Source organism: Sitophilus oryzae, unplaced genomic scaffold (genome assembly GCF_002938485.1).
Source record: "Sitophilus oryzae breed Bouriz unplaced genomic scaffold, Soryzae_2.0 scaffold_1531_pilon_pilon, whole genome shotgun sequence".
Lineage (NCBI taxonomy): Eukaryota > Metazoa > Arthropoda > Insecta > Coleoptera > Curculionidae > Sitophilus > Sitophilus oryzae.
Window position 1 is genome coordinate 1 of NW_022146205.1, and position 18,842 is coordinate 18,842.

Genomic DNA, 18,842 nt, shown 5'->3' on the forward strand with positions numbered 1-18,842 from the left:
ATAATATACAGGGAGTTCCATTTAAAAAAAACAACTATAATATTTTTTACTTATTTGGGACACTCTGTATCTTGTAAAAATATTTTTAAATTGTAGGTCTAATAGTCCTTCAACCAACCCAAAACTTACAATTTGTAAAAATCTAATCGTTTAGCTACAATACTCCGTGTCATATGTGGTGAACAACCCTGTATATCACTTTTTCAAACATGTCCTTTAAATCCTCCAATGACACTTTGTGCAGTGTGGAATTGGACGTGGGTCATCAATTTTAATAGTAGTTGATTTTATTCCAACATCTTATTTCATTCAATCTGATATCTCAATTATTACGAAAAATACAAGGTTTTCAAAAAGGGGTATTTATCTTAATTTTACTAAATTTCACTTCGAATGTACTTTTTTTATTCTACCAAACTACCAACAATATTCAAAAGATAAAAAAATTTGTAGGGTACAAGCCATTTCATAATTGTTTTGCAAATACGTATCCTCAACGTGACAGTAGTTACTCGTTTCCTTGCTTGCTCATGCCCCTCATGAGAATATCAATCTTTATCTTAAAACAGGTACATGTTTATCTTAAAACAGGACTCAGCCTGAAATGAGTACTTGGGATTAACAATCCTGAGGTAATAATAGGCCGTTGAAGCCACATTACCTTCCTTGTATACCGAACGGCTCTCTAGCATGGCAAGCTGTAGTACCTTGCTACTCCCAAGGCGTTAAACGTGGTTAAACGCTATATACAGGAGCTATTATTATTGTTATTATTATCTTCAAGCAGGTTCTAGAGGAGTTGCTACTTCTTCTGTATTTTAAGCTGCGGAAATTATGGATCTTAATCTTCTACTTAATAAGTATGTAACAAATATGTTCATTCGGATTACGATCTGGGGAGCAAATATTTTAAACTTTTTGGTGTCTTACCTTATTAAGTAATTCTTATCAGGTAGTAATGGTTAATTTAAAATGTGATTTTAAGTAATGTCAGTTACAAAACATCGTCCTTTAAAACTTCATCTGAACTGCTAAGGAATGAAAGTAAATGATGCACTGAAATGAAGCACCACCTGGTGATAGTAATTAGTTTTAATTAGCTATAATTACCTAGTATATAGTAATACCTTTTCGGTTTTTTTTAATTCAATTTCCTTTTATATTTACTGATATACCTACCTAATTATGTTTTAGTTATTAATCTGCGTATTTAAATATCTAGATAAATAATATTACTTAAAAATTACTTCAAATGTCCCAAAAACATACAGACGTAGTAAATATATATTTATCTGTTTTTATGTAGCTTTAATAAGTACTCTACATACTCTAAGATAAAAAAAAGAGTTAATATTTTTTTTTAGTTTAATATGGCGCAATTGTTGTTAATTTTAAAGAGTATATTTTTTATTATTAATAATTGCTATATTACCATTAAATAATTTTAAAGTGAAATCTGATATACAGGGCGAGTCTTAAATAAGAGAAAATATTTTTAGGGGTGGTATATTCTACCAAGGTACCAAGGAAACACGTATGAGTTTTTTTTTCGCGACAAAAAAAAATTGACTTTAACTTTGTCATTAACTGCTAACCTACTCTTAGGTATATCACCTTGTATAGTATTTTTCTGTAAAGCCGGTCCCACAAGAAGTGTCAAACATCTTCCAACGTTGGACACATGAACATTTGCCACATCGTGTAGAATCGTAACCACCGTAATAACAAGGCCGGAAATCTTATTCGTGACGTCATCAACTGGAGGCCTAAACTTTGATTGCATTTGATACACTTTATACGTATATAATAGATATAAACTTTATTGCACCTAATTTTTAATAAATAATAATTAAACATAAATTTTAAAAAACATCAGATTGATATCCCATCTCACATTACCCATCGTCATTGTATTTATTTATGCTGTAATAATGCTGATCAGTTTGCAACTTCTCTATTAAAACATACCTCATATTTTACTCATTAAAACAATATTTTATTACTTCAAGCTCAACCTGTTACTCAACTCAAATTAATAACTTTAATATTGAACACAGATAAAAGTTAGAAATTTTTTATTATTTTCATCGCATTTTAAAGAATTTAGTAAATAACAAGCATGACTAATATTTTGATCAGTATTACTATTAGGGTTCGGAAAACTACATGTTACTCTTAAAAACAACATAAACTACATTACATATAGTTAATGTAGTTTAGGATGTAGTTTATGTAACTTTCAAATATGAAAGGTTTCAGATGAGGTAAAAGATAAGTAAGAGCTTTAGAAAATACATATAAATATATTTGGGAAAACAGAAGAAATATAGCTTTAAATATAATATTCACATTTTATTATTTAGACCTCTTATAAAGCGGAAAATTATTAAACGATGGCCATATTATAAATCAGGTTGAAAAATACCGTATGATCGAAAAAAAAGGCGTCTAGTTGACTTGGAAATGATGATCGATGACATTCCCCATAAAATTTTGCATATAAAATGACAGCGATCTTCATTTCATAGCCATCGCTGACGCCCTTTTTTTTCGATCATATTCTACTTTCTACAAACTCTTGACAAAGATTACTAGGTTATTATCTTATAGATATTAAAATATTTTGAGTTTTCATATTTTATAATAATTTTAATAATTGAATGAATGTATAAATAATTCTTTACTTAAATAAAAAGCCATATGCATTACATTATTTCTATCAGAATTAACCTATAGGATATTTTTTTCGTAATATCAATGCGTAGTTTATTAAAGTAGTTTTTATGTAGTTAATGAACGGGAAAAAGGTAGTTTAATATTAGTATTAGAACTACACGTACTTAATCAGGCGATGTCTTAATTAACTACTTCCGAACCCTAATTACTATTAGTTTGTAAAACAAGTGAATCAAGGAATAAACATCAATCAAACATCAATTTTCATTTATAATAATTCTTTCTAAATGGTAGTTAGTTCATTTACCTGGACTGTAGTATTTTTGGCCATATAAATAGATTTCTAATTTCAGATCTAAAATGTATGTATTTAATAACAAAAAATCGGCTTTTTCATCTGTATATGTGATAAAGCAAAGTATACTTTCCTTATCAAAATGCAGACCACACATCCTGCTGTATTTTGTCACCACAAACTCATCACGATGAGTAGCTTGGAGCCCCTATTTCTGAATATTCCTATCATTAGGAAAGCGAAAAATGTGGGTTTTGGGGTTAGGCCGTAATTTATAGCGCGGCACGGAACACTATAAGGCATTATACCTTTTAAATTGTATAATTGCACACACTTATAATCACTTTATAGTTTAAATACCTCTTTTTACCGATTTATAACTTTTTTCACCCTTCTATTATCGATTATAATTACCATGTCTGCACACCTACCGATAAATCGATGATTGTCAACTGTGACTGTGGTAATACCGTAAAATATCGATAAAATACATAATATACCTATACTATGAAAAATATCTATTTTTTATTGTTTTTTTTTCTCATATTATACATTACTGTGAACTTAAAATATTCCTTTATTAAATTTGATTGATAAAAAGTGAGAGATAAACATATTTAAAACTATTTTTATATACTTACTATAACATTTTTAAAAACTCGGAAAAAGACATTTTAAAGCTTCGAAATATATCTGGTGAGTGAAAAAAAATCCACAATTTGAACTTTTATCGGGTAATTATCAACGATGCTAAATAAAGTTGGGCCTCCAGTTGGTGACCGGTGATTACAGTAGAATACACACTTGTGAATTACAATATTGTCGAAGACTATGCCAAATGATGCGTCCAACGTTGGTTCCAACGTTGGAACCAACTTTGGAACTTGGAAGCATAGTGTAGGACCGGCTTAATCACATGATTTATTATTCTACTTTAAAAAATTCTTTTTATGATATATGTATATGATATATCTTATTATTCTACTTCGTGGGGTTAACTTAAGTACTTTAAAAAAAACTCTAAGATTAATAAAAGTTTCTAAAAATAATCCACTATCTTCTACGGTCGTCTGCTGATTCTATATTTAACAAAATTGCAATTATCCAATAATACAGAAAAAAAGTAATTGAAATTATCTATCAATTAAAATATAAAACATTAATATTTATCAGGACTCGTATAGTGGAAGTACTTGACCGTGAATCATATAATAGCAGTACAGACAGCCGGGATTTGCCAGTCAAGATGATGAACCTTAACCAGATCCATATATTAATAGTTTCAGCGATAATAGTTTTATTGTCGAGTATTTCCTGCAGTAACGCCAATAAAACAAATAGTTATAATAGCAGTACCGTGGTACTTGTCCATGTGGTAAGCTAAAAATCTTTTAAAAAAATATTTTACGCTAGTTAGTATTAATAAAATCGATATGTCCATTGAATGTTTTACTATAATACATCGCAAACCTATAGCGCGTTCTAATACCATACGATCGAAAAAATAAACGGCGTCACAGGGTGCTGGATATAAAAATCGATGATAATTTTGGCGTGATCAAGCCCTAGATGGCATTTACTTGCCCCGTACTCTGCGTAAAAAAATAGTTGTTTAAAATTCGAGAAAATATTGTTTGAAATAAATTTGTGTGGCTGGAAACGTCCTATCCTTTTTTTAGTCTTCTATAATTATATTAATTTTCCTTAATCCAAGTCCTATGTCGTTTGGTAAAAGAGCTAGAGATTGACCTCGCCAAAATTAAGATCGATTGTAATTCATCAGCCGTTCCGACGCCGTTTTTTTCGACCATACGGTATTTTTGCGCAATTAATCGTTAAACAAGCTCCTAGCAACAACTTGACGATACAAAGCGTAGATTACTATGAGTATTAAATATTTTTAATTAAACTATTAAATATACCCAGATGCCTTAAATTATTACTACTTTCAATGCAATATGTTTACCGAATTATTTATGTCCAGATTCCGACACTTTATTATTATTTCAAAACCTTCCTAAATTTTCGAAAAAATTTCGATATTTTTCTTTGTAATTTTTCAAAAAGACACTAGAAATTACAATAGAAGTTGTTATTCTCAATTTTCTATTTTAATTTTTTTTAAAACGATTAGATTTAGCTAAACGATTAGATTTTTGCAAATTGTAAGTTTTGGGTTCGTTGAAAGAGTATTAGAGCTATAATTTAAAAATATTTTTTCAAGATACAGATTGTCCCAAATAAATAAAAAATATCAAAGTTGTATTTTTTTAAATTTAACACCCTGTATATTATTACATTTTTAGTTTCTACGATTAAAATAAAGGTTAATTTGATTAGGTTTATCACACTTAAACCTACTGTTTCTGAAATCTTTTCAATTTTGGTAGGAAATTGCAGTAAAAATTTTAGAGCTCCATTTCTCCAAGGGTATCAAAGTTTTTAATACTAAATATTTACAGAAGTTTATTTATTGATTTAGAAATTGTGTTGCGATAATAAAAAATAATTTACCTCATACAGTGTCTAAAAATGTATTTAAATAATTTAGCTTTAAACAGCATTAACTTAATTTAATGGAACAATTTATACATTTTAGAGAATCAGACGGGCTACCAGTTTGTCAAACGGCTATACCATTTTTGGTATAATACCATTTGATAGGCAATTAAATTGTGCGTCTGAAAAATGCATTTTCTTATAATTTAGGACTGCATTTATATCAATATACCCATGGAATATTGACATTTTAGATTGTTTTTTTTGAGTTTACTCTACGGTTACGACACAAAAAGGGATGCAAATACAGAAAAATGTGGTGGTTTCAAAATTTTTTAAAACAAACAATTTTTTTTAAATGTTCAAACTCGGACTTCGAATTACTCGGTTATTTCTTTTGGACTTATTTGAAAAACGGTAAAAAGAAAAATATATTTCTTTATCAATCTACACCTGAAAATATTTGACTTATTAAGACTCGCCCTGTATATTGCAACAGTAGACAAAAAAATTAAAAAGAAATGAGTTTATAAAAAAGTCGAGTTTACTTTGAGCCCCTACTTTGATTTTCAAACTCAAAATTTTAATTATAAAGTTTTCACTGTATAAAAAACAATCTATTAACAGACTTAGATGGTAATGCAGTAGATTATAATATATAGATGGTAATAGATTATGTTAAATAAATAGTATTACAGAAAAAAATGACAAATTTTAATAGCTTTTCAGACATGGCGAAAGAACTCCCGGTAAATATGACTTATGGAAAAGTAACCCATACTACAATGAAAGTTATTATAAACCATATGGTTATGGACAACTAACTAATGTAAGTACTTCATAACTTTTTTCTTCAAAATATCGATAATGCCAACTCCAGAAAAACTCCACAGCAATAAATAGTATACAGGTGAGTTTCCTACGATGTTCTTTGTGGCATCTCGGAAACTACTGGAGATAGAGAGTCGGTTGAATGGGGAAAGAATTGTGTTTTGTGGGGGTCATAAACATGTGCCTTTCAGATTTTTGAAAAAGTTCATGGCTTACTAGGATATTTCGAAAAAACTAATTTTTGGCTATTTTAAAAATCGTCTCTAATTCCGTTATAATCTATTTTAGATCAAAGTTGTAGATAATCATATCCTAATGAGATTGTGTCTCGTTTTTTCTAAAGCCTGCCTTCATTTCTGGACATATGACAACAAACATATGTTTAAATGGAAACCATAGTTGGCCATGGCTTCATAAAAGCGCCATTTTTAAGCTTCTCAGCGATATAAGCTTATAATATGTTTATTTTCGAAAAATTACTGAGTTATAGCCAATTCTTATCTTTCTTGGCTAATTTCACTTATTGGTATGGTATTTTTATTCTGTTATGATTTATAACTTATAAAAGACAGAATATTTTATTAAACGGTTTCTTTACAATTTACCTGACACAAAATAAAAAACTTAAAAAAACTAATATCACTACATACAGTACGTCTGTCCGTTCTATAGCTACGGGGCATCCGTGAGAGGGGAAACGATATTTTCGATGTTTTTCTTCTTCAAAAAAAAACAAAAAAAAAAAAATAAAAATTGACAAATTTGCAAGTAGCCAATAAAATGAGTGGGCAGAGCGATTTGCGGTGACGTACTCGTTAAGTCGACGTATAAAATATATTGTTGTTTATTTAAATGTTTTTGGCCGCATTCCTTTCATAGACACAGATCCAGCAGACGTACTGTACACTTTTAAGTTAAGTTATTTAGCAAATGTTCAAAAACCGCCATCGTTTTGAGTGCATAAAATACATCTTTTTTTAAAAACAAAGCTTTTCCCACAGAATGGCCGGTCGACTTTAATAAACTTCTTCCATACCGCCTCTTCGAGTACCTCTCTTAATCCATAAGGTTTTTTGTAAACCTTGTTGTTAACCATACAACATAAAAAAAATCTAAAATGGATTGGTCAGGTGATCGAGGAGGCCTATGCAATTAGTCCACCTCTTCCTATCCCTGAGTTTGCATAATTATGATATAAATACTTTTTAACATTTCTTTCATTATGAGGGTGAGTGTCATAATGAAAGCAATGGAAGCCACTCTTATTGATGCGCGAGTATCTAAATTTAACTTTTCTAAAAACGTAAGTAACGTTCACCGGTCAATGTATCTTCGAAAATGTATGGCCAAGAAAAGTTCAACCAATAATCCTACACGCTTTTTTTTTCATTTGAAAAATTCATATTTACAATTTTTGTTTATTTTAATTTACAAAGTTTGGATGTGACAGTTTCACATTACTGAGAGCAACGACGATTGAACTTGTTCCCATGGCTAACTAAGTGAAATTGATTAAAATTGATAAGAATTGGCTAAAACTCAGTAATTCGAAAGAAGCATATTATAGCTTATATCACTGAAAAACTTAAAAAATGGCGCTTTTTATGAAGTCATGGCCAACTATATGGTTTCCATTTAAAAAAACATATGTTTGTGTCATATGTCAAAATGACAGGCATTAGAAGAAAACGTAGGGCACAGTTTCATTATGATGTGATTATCTACAACTTCTATTCAAAAAACTTTTTGTCTAAAATAGATTATAATGGAATTAGGGGGACAATTTTTGAAATAGCCAAAATTTCATTTTTTTTTTCGAAATATTTAGTAAGCCATGAACTTTTTCTGAAATCTGAACGGCGCATGACGGCAATAAAACTGCAATTCTTTTCCCCATTTAACCGACACTCTATCTCTAGTACTTTCCGAGATACCCATAGAGAACAGCGTAGGGAAACTCACCCTGTATATTTAAAAACAATTCTGTGTATCATCATCATCATCATCGTTTTCAGCTTATTCAACCATTTCCAATTATGATGATTACCCCCTGGCATATTTAGATACTCTCTTTGTAGGTTGGGCCCATTGTTGTCTATTTTGGCTATGTGACCCTTGGTTTGGTCTTCTTCTAGGCCTCTTAATTCCACGTGGGTACTATGTTGTACTTTTGTGGTCCATCTCTTGTGTCCGTTCTTCTTACCAGGTGTCCTGCCCATTGCCATTTGAGGGATTTGACTTTGTGGATGACATCTATTACCTGGGTTTTTTGACATATCCACCATATTCTTTTACGGTCTCTCTTCATTGTTCCCAGTGTATTTCGTTCCATTGAGCGTTGTGTGACCTGCAGTTTCCTTATGATGTCCATTTTAAGTGTCCAGGTTTCGCATGCATAGGTCATAACTGGTAGTATACATTGGTCGAACGTTTCCTTTTTTAGATAGAGTGGCATTCTAGATTTGAATATGATTGAGTTTCTTCCGTAAGTACTCCATGCTAACTTAATTCTTCTGTTGATTTCTGATAGTAGAGATCCGGAGCTGTGTATTAAGTTGTTCCAAATATGTATATATATATATATATATATATATATATATATATATATATATATATATATATATATATATATATATATATATATATATATCTTATATATATATATATATATATATATATATATATATATATATATATATATATATATATATAGCAGAAGATATATATATATATATATATATATATATATATATATATATATATATATATATATATATATATATATATATATATATATATATATATATATATATATAAAGAGATAGAGTAGTCTACGCGACTGACTAGTTGAGAAAAATATTCAAACAGGTGTCTTGGGGATGCAGTCTAATAAGAAGGCCGTTAGTTCAAGGAAAAACCCTTTATTGTTTAGTCAAGCTTTCTCGAGACCAGTTACTCCTCTTCTTCAGACTCTTACAATTATAGTAATTAAATACAATTTATTCTTGTAAAAAACTATTAAAATGCAACTCACCAAAGTGGGATTATGGTAAAGTTTACAACATTGCTCAACAATCAAAAGAATCCTCATTTCTCAAATGCAGTAGTAAAATCAACTTTAAAATAATAATGCAACTAACTAATAAAAACTTTATAAAAAAACAATACAACGTGTATGTGAGTACAAAGTCAAAACACGAAAATTGCATGTCAAAATCTTAAAATACAATAGCAATAATTCTGCTTCATGAACGATCTAATTATTTTATTGTAAATACTTAAAAGACGAAAGAAACGAATTAATTTTTCAAGATTTTTACAGTAAAGTGCGTTTCTGTTAGCACTGCCGATCGTTCACTAACGAACACCATATAGTTTTAAAAAGGTAAAATATGTTAGTCTTGATAAGTAAAAAAGGATAAACTTATGCATATAATAAAAAGAGTGAAAGAGAAACAACTACATAGAAATATTTTATCACATTGGTTCGTTTCATCAGTGAGATCGACCATGCGCAATATAACATCAATGCTACACTGAGAAAACAGGCATTAGACAACTTGATAAATTAATTTAAGTAAAAGAAAAGTTTTCCCTTACATAGAACCAGACTAGAAATTACTTTAGAATTGAAAAGAAAAGCAAGATCTCAAAAAAGAGAGAATTGTAATACAAATTTTAGTATAAAATAATATTTAACATTCAAATGACATTAAGCGATGGTGAACTACAAAAAGCGATAAAAATCTTTTCAGAAACTCAACAATCAAACCCCACCCAAACTACAGTATGAAAATATAACTATTGAGAACCTTGAGTAGCCACTTGTCGCAATGAACCATATTTGCCACTGTACAAGTCTAAAATGTAACCGTAAATGACACTAAAACTCTGGGTGTCACTTCTTTGTCAACACCACGAATAAAAGAAGTATATATATATATATATATATATATATATATATATATATATATATATATATATATATATATATATATATATATATATATATATATATATTCTTCTTATATATTACATTGTTGTGTTATTTATTAGAATATATTTTCTTTCCACTCAGTTCGATGTACATTACTTTTACTGCTAACCATTTCGAAAACCCACCTTATTGCTGGCTGTATTTAGTTCATTAGTTTGTGCTTGTAGTTCTTCAGGACTATTGGCAATTTGGACTATGTCATCAGCGAATATTAGATGGGTATAGAGAGATAGAGAGATATTCTCCATCTCTTTATAATCCTTTGTTGGTCCAGTCCAGTTGACCGAAGATTTCTACAAATGTTGCTGTAAACAGCTTTGACGATATCGACTCCCTCTCCTACTCCTTTGCCAGTTGGAAACTCTGGGGTTGTTGTCTGCATCATTACTCTTGCGTTGGTTTCTTTGTATATATTGGCAATTGAGTTTCTATATAAGGCCTGTCAATACCTTGTTTCGCTAGAGCTTCTATTATTCGAGTCGAAGATATCTCGAGTCGACAGCCTTCTCAAAGTCTATAAAGACTATTTTTATTCTGTGTATATTTCCAAGTATATATTTGAGGTTGGACCCTTAGGTCTGACAACAGAAAATAAAAAACACTAGTTTACCATAATACGCCAAAATACTCTCTTTACTTTTTACACTGACGTGTGTTTCTTGAATCATCAGCAGATGATTAAAATTATTCTAATTAGTTGCTGATGATGTTTTAAAAGTAAAGTGTTTGGTACATTGATTGTCGTGAATTATTTTTTCTGATATCTATATTTTCAAGTGGTTCCTTGGGGTGAAAAAGTAAGGCCTAGGGAATATAAAAACACTTTATTCGAAACGCCATGAACTAATTCCCGAACTCAACGAACATAAAATAGACATATGTGCACTTTCCGAAACAAAAAAGAAAGGTAAAGGAACAACAAAACTAAATAACTACATTTTAACATACTCAGGCGTACCAAAAGACCAAAGAGCAACATCAGGCGTTGGAGTAGCTATAAATGACAAATATGAACAGAATATAGAAAGCATAGAATACGTGTGCGACAGAATCCTGAGAGTAAAGATTATATTTGACCAACCCATTCACATTATATCAGTGTACGCACCCGACATTAATAAACCTGAAGAAACGTCAATGGACTTCTACGAAAACCTACAGTCAGCGATAGACAAAATACCAAGACATGAAAAGATAATTCTGTTAGGGGATTTAAACGCAAGAATTGGAAACGAGGTAGTGGATGGAATAAAACAAAAATATAACGAGAATATAACTAATAGAAATGGCAAAATTTTGACCGAATTCTGTGGACAGAACGAATTGAGAATAAACAACACATATTTTCCCCATAAAGAACAACACAAATACACCTTCTATGACAATAGAAACAATCATGGATCAGGTAATAAAAACCGTCAAGAATACTGGATTAGGATATCGAATGGGAATGCATAAAGTAAACATATTATGCTATGCCGATGACGCAGTACTTATTGCAGAGTCAGAGAACGACCTCCAAAGAATGCTACAAGCTTTTAACAGACAGGCAGAAAAACTTAACATGCAAATTTCCACAAATAAAACCAAATACATGACCATTACAAATGAGCCTCTACGGTGCAAATTGGTAATAAAAAAACAAACCTGTTGATCAGATAATGTCATTCGAATACCTTGGATGCAAAATTACAAGCTCAGGATTCCTGGAAGAAGAAGTAAGGAAACAAGCCAATAAAGTTGCCGCAATATCAGGACATCTTAAATATCCCATATGGAAAAACAAACATTTGTGTACAGAATGTAAGTCAAGAATATACAAACCTGCATACGACCAGTGATGACATATGGTACGGAAACCAGAGCTGAAACATCAGTAACAAAGAGAATCCTAAGAACTACTGAAATGAAGACCTAAAGAATGATAACTGGATACACATTGAGGGACAGACAGGGAAATGTAGACATAAGAGAAAAGTGCCAAACAAACGACGTTGTCAGATGGATAAGGCAAAGAAGAAGAGAATGGAACCAGCATATCAATAGAATGGGCCCCGACAGAATGGCCACAATAATTCGCAACAACGTACCCCATGGCAGAAGACCTAGTGGACGACCACCTAAACGTTGGCAAGACAGTTGGCAGTCAACCTCGCAAGAGAGTTGCTTAGACGAGGAGGAAACCGGAACTAAACAGGCGATACGCCTTCTAAAAGAAGAAGAAGAAGAAGAAGTCTTTTCCCTTAATTCTATCATTGTCCGTATCATATGCTGTACGTAGCCTAAAGAGTAGATGGCGTTTTCTGCCTTGCCATGCCGCTAAAATATGCCATCAAGACTGTCTCCGAAGCAATATTCTTAGCATTTCTTTTGGCACACAATTTTTCGTATACTTTCAATGCTCATATCGCCCCCTACTTTTTTCTGGAAGTAAACTGGCTTCTGTTCTTTTTTGCAGCTTCTGTAAGTTCTGGTGGAGTACCAATGTTAAAGTAGTCTTCATTATCAGAACTTTCCCACAACATTCTGGCTTTCTATGTTATATAAATTGAAAAAGCGAACGAGAAATTCAAAACTGTCACTTAGTTGTTTGTTTTGCTGTTGAAGGCTTGCGCCATAACTACTGGTACCGGTAACTATACAGATATGGAAATGCCAAACAGAAAACGAAATTTCGGATATTTATACAAAATAAAATACTGTCCCTATTTTTTTAATTAATGATGTGGTTGTAAATGTAATATACAAACATCGGAGGAAAGTTTTCATTATAGTCTCGAGATTAGTCTCGACGCTACTATCAATATCAATCTCTCGACAGTAATGAAACACTTACCTCCTCGGTATGTAATTATATATACTATTATTTATCGGCTTCAAGAATCAGAAATGGAGAAAACATTGATATTAATATACTTTCTAGGATGGAAAGGAACGAATGTATAATGTGGGCGTGGAGTTACGGGAAAGGTATGCAGACTTTTTGGGAACAGACTGGGATATTGGCGTCACAGATGCATACACAACAAACAGCAACAGGACCAAAATGTCCATATCTCTGGTTTTAGCAGGTTTGTTTCCGCCCAGCGGATCTCTAGTATGGAAATCGGATCTATCTTGGCAGCCCATTCCGTATAATTACCTACCAGCAGAACAAGATAAGGTAATAAGACAATTACTAAGTTTTAATTATAAGTAGATATTCCCTTGTGCAATATCTCGCCTAGAAAATTATTAAAAAGGATATCAATGATAAATAAACAAAAATATATTTTTAATTTGGACCCAATTGTTTCTTATAAACACATTTCCAATAAATTAAAGGTAATTATTATAATAATTTTATATGATAATTTAGTTTTTGTATTTTAGGAGCTTTCATCTTGGGCTTGTTCTACAGTCTTACCATTGATTTACAACACATCTAGTACTGCTGAAAGATTAAAAGCTTACGATGGTCTTATAAAAACTCTTTCTGAAGGCACAGGTGAAGAAGTGGATTATATTTCCGCTCTGTATTTGTACTTTGGAATGCGAATTCAGGTAAAATAGTTCAGAGAAGATGATGAGAATAATTGAAGGGGTGACTGCAATTACCAGGCAGCTCCATTTTAATAAATTCTGCTATCCAAAGTAGGGAGCTCAAAAAGCTGTCCTGTTCTTGCTACAAGCGAAAGCAATGCAACTCCAAATAATTTATGTATTATTATGCTATTTATGTATTGTTGAATGAAGAGACCTGATTGTTGCAAAGAACGATCAGGCTATTTTTTAAAGGGCAATTCAGTAAATATCTCATTTTCGTAAAAAAGTGGAGTTGCCTGGTTATTGCAGACACCCCTTCAATTCACAGATGATGATTGTGCCAGAATATTTTTATTCGGAAAATTTATACGGAACCGACATTTAAATGTGAAAGGGTGAGACAACTATTGAATTTATTGCCTTAAGGCCGGTGAGACGCCTCTGATCTAAGTTATAGCCTATATACAAGGGTTATTGGACTAAGGTTAGGTTATGTTAGGGTCCATTGCAATATCTCTGGATTATTGTACCATATTATTATACCCATCTTCCTCCCATTCTGTCTTTGCGTTAAAGCATTTCTTGCTTTAACCAACATGAAATAAAATTGAAGATATTTTTTTTATTCAAAATTTGGATTTTTTGCAATATTTTAAGCAAGAACTATTTTTAGTTAAACAAAATACATTATTTTAAAAGAAACAAAATATTATTTTTTTGTAACCTTTCTTTGTAACATGCGTATTGTTTGTTAAAACACTAAATCACCACAATACACCAAAACACTTTTACTTTTTACAATGGACGCGCGTTTCGCTAACTCAGCAGATGATTAAAACTCATTGAAACTAGTTGAGTTTTAATCATCTGCTGATGATGCTAAAATGGTTAGGGAAACGCGCGTCCAGTGTAAAAAGAAAAAGTTTTTTGGTATATTGTGGTGATTTAATGTTTTATTTTGCTGTGTAACACCAAAGGTTCCAACCCCCAACTATAATTATTGTTTGTTGCAGACATAGATTTAAAATAAAATTTTAATTATTCAAATCAATTCATTGTTTCACTTTAAAAATGAACATTGCCGAATAGCATTGCACTATATTAATCCATATGTTCACAGTTAGAATAAAAGCACGGTAGTATATCCTAAGTAATACGTAATATTTTTCAGGAACAACTTGGACTTCCTTTAGAAAACTGGACACAAGCCATATATCCTGAACCTTTCAAATCATACATCATCGATTTTTACTATATCGAAACCAGTACAGAACCTTTAAAAAAAGTTATAGCAGGTAAATATTAAATATTTTCATTGACAATTATTAATACTGAAATACTGAAATAGAAATTTATTTTACTCAGTGGACAAAATTTGGATAACTTTCTTTGCTTAAATACATCTGAGTTAAATGTACTTTTTCGTTTGTTTGCAGGTTACTTTCTTAAAAAGATATTAAACGACAGCCAGAGAAAAATAAATGGCACTCTAGAACCATCAGACAGAAAAATATACTTATATTCCGGACATGAAACAAACCTAGGAACGGTTATTGGTGCTTTAGAAATACTGACCTTGAATGATATTCCACCATATGGATCGTACTTGGCGTTCGAGGTGCACAATATCGACAATGTATATGGATTAAAAGTAAGTAATGAACAGATAAAACAAGAAATATAACGCTCTTCGAAGCGTGTTGTTGGCTGCTTTAAAGTTGTCTGTTGTCTACCAGACTTGGATTGTGTGGATTTGCAGTGACTGCTTGATGTGCTCTATGCTTTTGTTCCAACGAAGCCTGTATATGCATATAGGTTTTCGTTAAATGTATATTCGTATATATTTCGTATATGTATATGTATAGGTTTTCATTAAACCAGTCTGGTTGTTTCTTTTTGTTCGACTTTCCCAGTACTGCTTCGCTGGTTTTATAAATCGCATCCCTTAATTGTGTCCAGCCTTTTTCAGCTTCCAAGATTGAGATTGAAGTTATCGGTGGAAGTGATTCTTTGATGGCTTCTTGGAGGGCGTTGGCGGTATTGTTGTTCTCTAGACCCCGTACGTTCAATCTGGTCATGTTGTTTTGCTTTTTACAGTGTGGATGTTTGGGTTTTAACTGGATTTTCATTTTTGAAATTAAAAGTACTTGATAGGAAGTATGTTGAAGGGATGAATGTTTAAAATTCGCTTTGAACTGTTCAATTACGCTGCTTAATGGACCTCTACAAAATTTAAAATTTCTAGAACCGTTCTAACAATTTTTTGTACAAACTTTTCCCCTAATTTTACTGAACTCACTTTCATCATTAATGTACACAAATTTTTGTATAAATTCTCATCCCTTATTTCTTAGGAGATGAATGTTCAAAATTCGCCGGTCAAAATAAACCAAAAAATAAGAGTAAAGGTACATAAATTTACAACAAGCTGAAAATGCGTGTGTAATCGTTTAATATATAATTAAAAACAACAAACAAAAAACCACATTTTAAAATTCAAAATCATTCCGCTGCCTGGAAAAAAATTATGCGAGGTCAAAGGTCAAAAATTTGCAAAAGGTCAAAAGGGCAAAAAACATTGTTTCTTCGCCATTTTCAGCAAAACGGTAAGTTTTATCATAAAATACTTCTAACAAAAACTATAGATCATAAAATTCTCTATAAAAATGTATCAATACGTTTTTCCTTAGAGCCACTGTTTCTGAGATATAACGAGTCAAAGAGTTGTAATCGTCATAATATGCACACGTTTCCACGCCACCTATGAGGTAGTGTACTTAGCGCGTTTTTTTAACATGGTTTCCCCAGTAGGCCTATTCCACATGTCTATTGTGATTCTGTTTAATTGAAAACTATTGCAGAATAAAATTATGGATTGGAAATTACAAAAGCGATGGAAATTAACATCAGTTGCTGCTCACCGACATCTTTTCCAGGTATATTACCAAGTTCAGGGTGGCTTGGTTATCAGCTAGATCCAAAAGCGGTTGGAAGTTGGTCTACAATACATTAGAACCAATTCAGACTTTACTCCCACCTGCTTTTTTTGCAACTGTAAAAAGGGATGCAGTGCATTGGTTGTAAAAAAGTTGGGCTATTTTGTTCTCTGGCATTTACAAATTGTCAAGGCCCGTCATGTTCCAATGTTGAATCACCAATATTAGAGGATTCGTTTGATACCAACGAAGAAACATGCGATACATCACTATTGACGCAATTTACTTAATCTAGGATGAAGAAAACGAACAAGATGAAGATCAAGAAGAAGAAGATCAAGAAGAACAAGAAGAATTATTTGAAGGTTATGAATCAGACTAGTAAATTTCTATTTTTTTATTTCCATCGCGTTTATAATATCTAATCCTTACTAATATCTTTAATTCTGCAATAATTTTGAGCTTTTCAGGTTTTCAATTAAACAAAATCGCAATAGACATGTGGAATAGGCCTACTGGGGAAACCACGTTAAAAAAACGCGCTAAGTAGACTACCTTATAGGTGGCGTGTTATATCTCAGAAACAATGGCTCAGCTTGTAAATTTATGCACCTTCGAATGTCTAGATTGACCAGGCTACTGTACAAAATTTCACGCTCCTAGGACTAATTTAAAAAAAATACAATGTGAGATTGTCCGCTGATGGTTCCAGTAATTCACCATTGTTTAAGCAATATTTTGTTTTTATGTTTTAGATATATTATCAAACCCATGAAAATGATGATCCTACTTTACTGACACTACCAGGATGTCAAGAATTTTGCCCATTTGACGATTTTGCGAAACTTCTTTCAAATATTATACCCCAATCGGACAGTGAGTGTGACGGATAATAACGATTATTATTATGAAAATCTTATTTGTACATGTTTATCCTCTGTAAAGCAACAATTTGTTATAAAATGATTGTATCAGATTTACTTGTTTTGTTTTCTAAACTAAATCCCCAATATAATAATAAAATATCACGTAAAAGGTACAGAATAATTATTATAAAAAAAAACTAAAAAAACAAAGGTCAAAAAATTAATATGATTAATTATTTGACGATATTTAAATTAATAATAGATTAAAATAATAATAATAATTAAAATAAAAAATTAATTTTAATAGATTTAAATTAAATTTTCGCTTAAAGGTATTGTGACTATGGAAAAAAATAAACCTAGATTGTTCTGAATTTCTATTGTTATTGATATTTTCAGTCAGCTGCGTTTTGCGGGGATACACTTTCGAGTGGGCATGATCCTCATAGATTGTGTATCTCAAGAATCGGCGAATTGGTTGGTGGAAATCGCACCTAAACTTAAAAATTGGCAAGGGCCGGAACTGGTTGCAGTGAAGGGAGAAAATATCCCTAAAGGGGCGGCCATCACGGTCTTTCTGCCGAGGAGCAAGGGGAAAGCTAACCTAACCACCTACCTGCTAAACTTTATCCAGGGTCAGAACTTCAATGTAAGGACATCGAGTTGGCTAGTCGTCAACTCGAGGGAGGAGGGTCAGGATCAGGTCCTCACAATAGGAATTGACCTCAAATCCAAGGAGGCAATAGAGAAAGAGATCCTCTATTACAGATACGGGACAACACCGGTATCAGGTCTAAAAAGAGACCAAGTTAAAGAGGTGGAGAAAATGGAGACAGATCCAAGCTCCTCGACTGTGAAGGGCGGCACGGAGGGCCAAACTCCAACCGTGGAAGGGTGTGTACCTTCGGAGGAAGAACTGTTGTCAGAGGAGGATGGGAAATACCCTGTCCCTTCTACAACAGGGATATGATGGGTTGTAGACTGTGTGATGACTCAAGGAAGGGGGGCACAATAGATCTTTAAGGTCGCAGTGATTAACCCGTCCTCTTACTCATTCTACATTCTACATTCTACAACTTGAAGAGATAAGTAAAAAAAATTAAATTGTGCATCTGATTCGCGCAAAATATACAGTTCTATTTAACAAGTTATTGCCGTTTAAAACCAGTAATTGTTTAATATACATTTTTAGATACTCTGTATGAGGTAGTATTATT

General features: G+C 31.8%; 1 protein-coding gene across 1 annotated transcript; it reads left to right on the forward strand.

The window, feature by feature from the left end:
- Positions 1 to 4,176: 4,176 nt before the first annotated feature.
- On the forward strand, positions 4,177 to 17,735 carry LOC115878804 (venom acid phosphatase Acph-1-like). The gene is made up of 7 exons (XM_030895408.1): positions 4,177 to 4,346; positions 6,192 to 6,299; positions 13,222 to 13,461; positions 13,671 to 13,841; positions 14,995 to 15,118; positions 15,260 to 15,474; positions 17,515 to 17,735. The coding sequence occupies exons 1-7, from the start codon at positions 4,218 to 4,220 to the stop codon at positions 17,650 to 17,652; spliced, it is 1,125 nt and encodes a 374-aa protein (XP_030751268.1). The 5' UTR covers positions 4,177 to 4,217; the 3' UTR covers positions 17,653 to 17,735.
- Positions 17,736 to 18,842: the final 1,107 nt, after the last annotated feature.

Coding starts and splice junctions, on each gene's coding strand:
- LOC115878804 (XM_030895408.1), top strand. CDS start 4,218: ATGATGAACCTTAACCAGATCCATATATTAATAGTTTCAGCGATAATA. Junction 6,300..13,221: donor GTTATGGACAACTAACTAAT/GTAAGTACTTCA, acceptor TATACTTTCTAG/GATGGAAAGGAACGAATGTA. Junction 13,462..13,670: donor TACCAGCAGAACAAGATAAG/GTAATAAGACAA, acceptor TTTGTATTTTAG/GAGCTTTCATCTTGGGCTTG.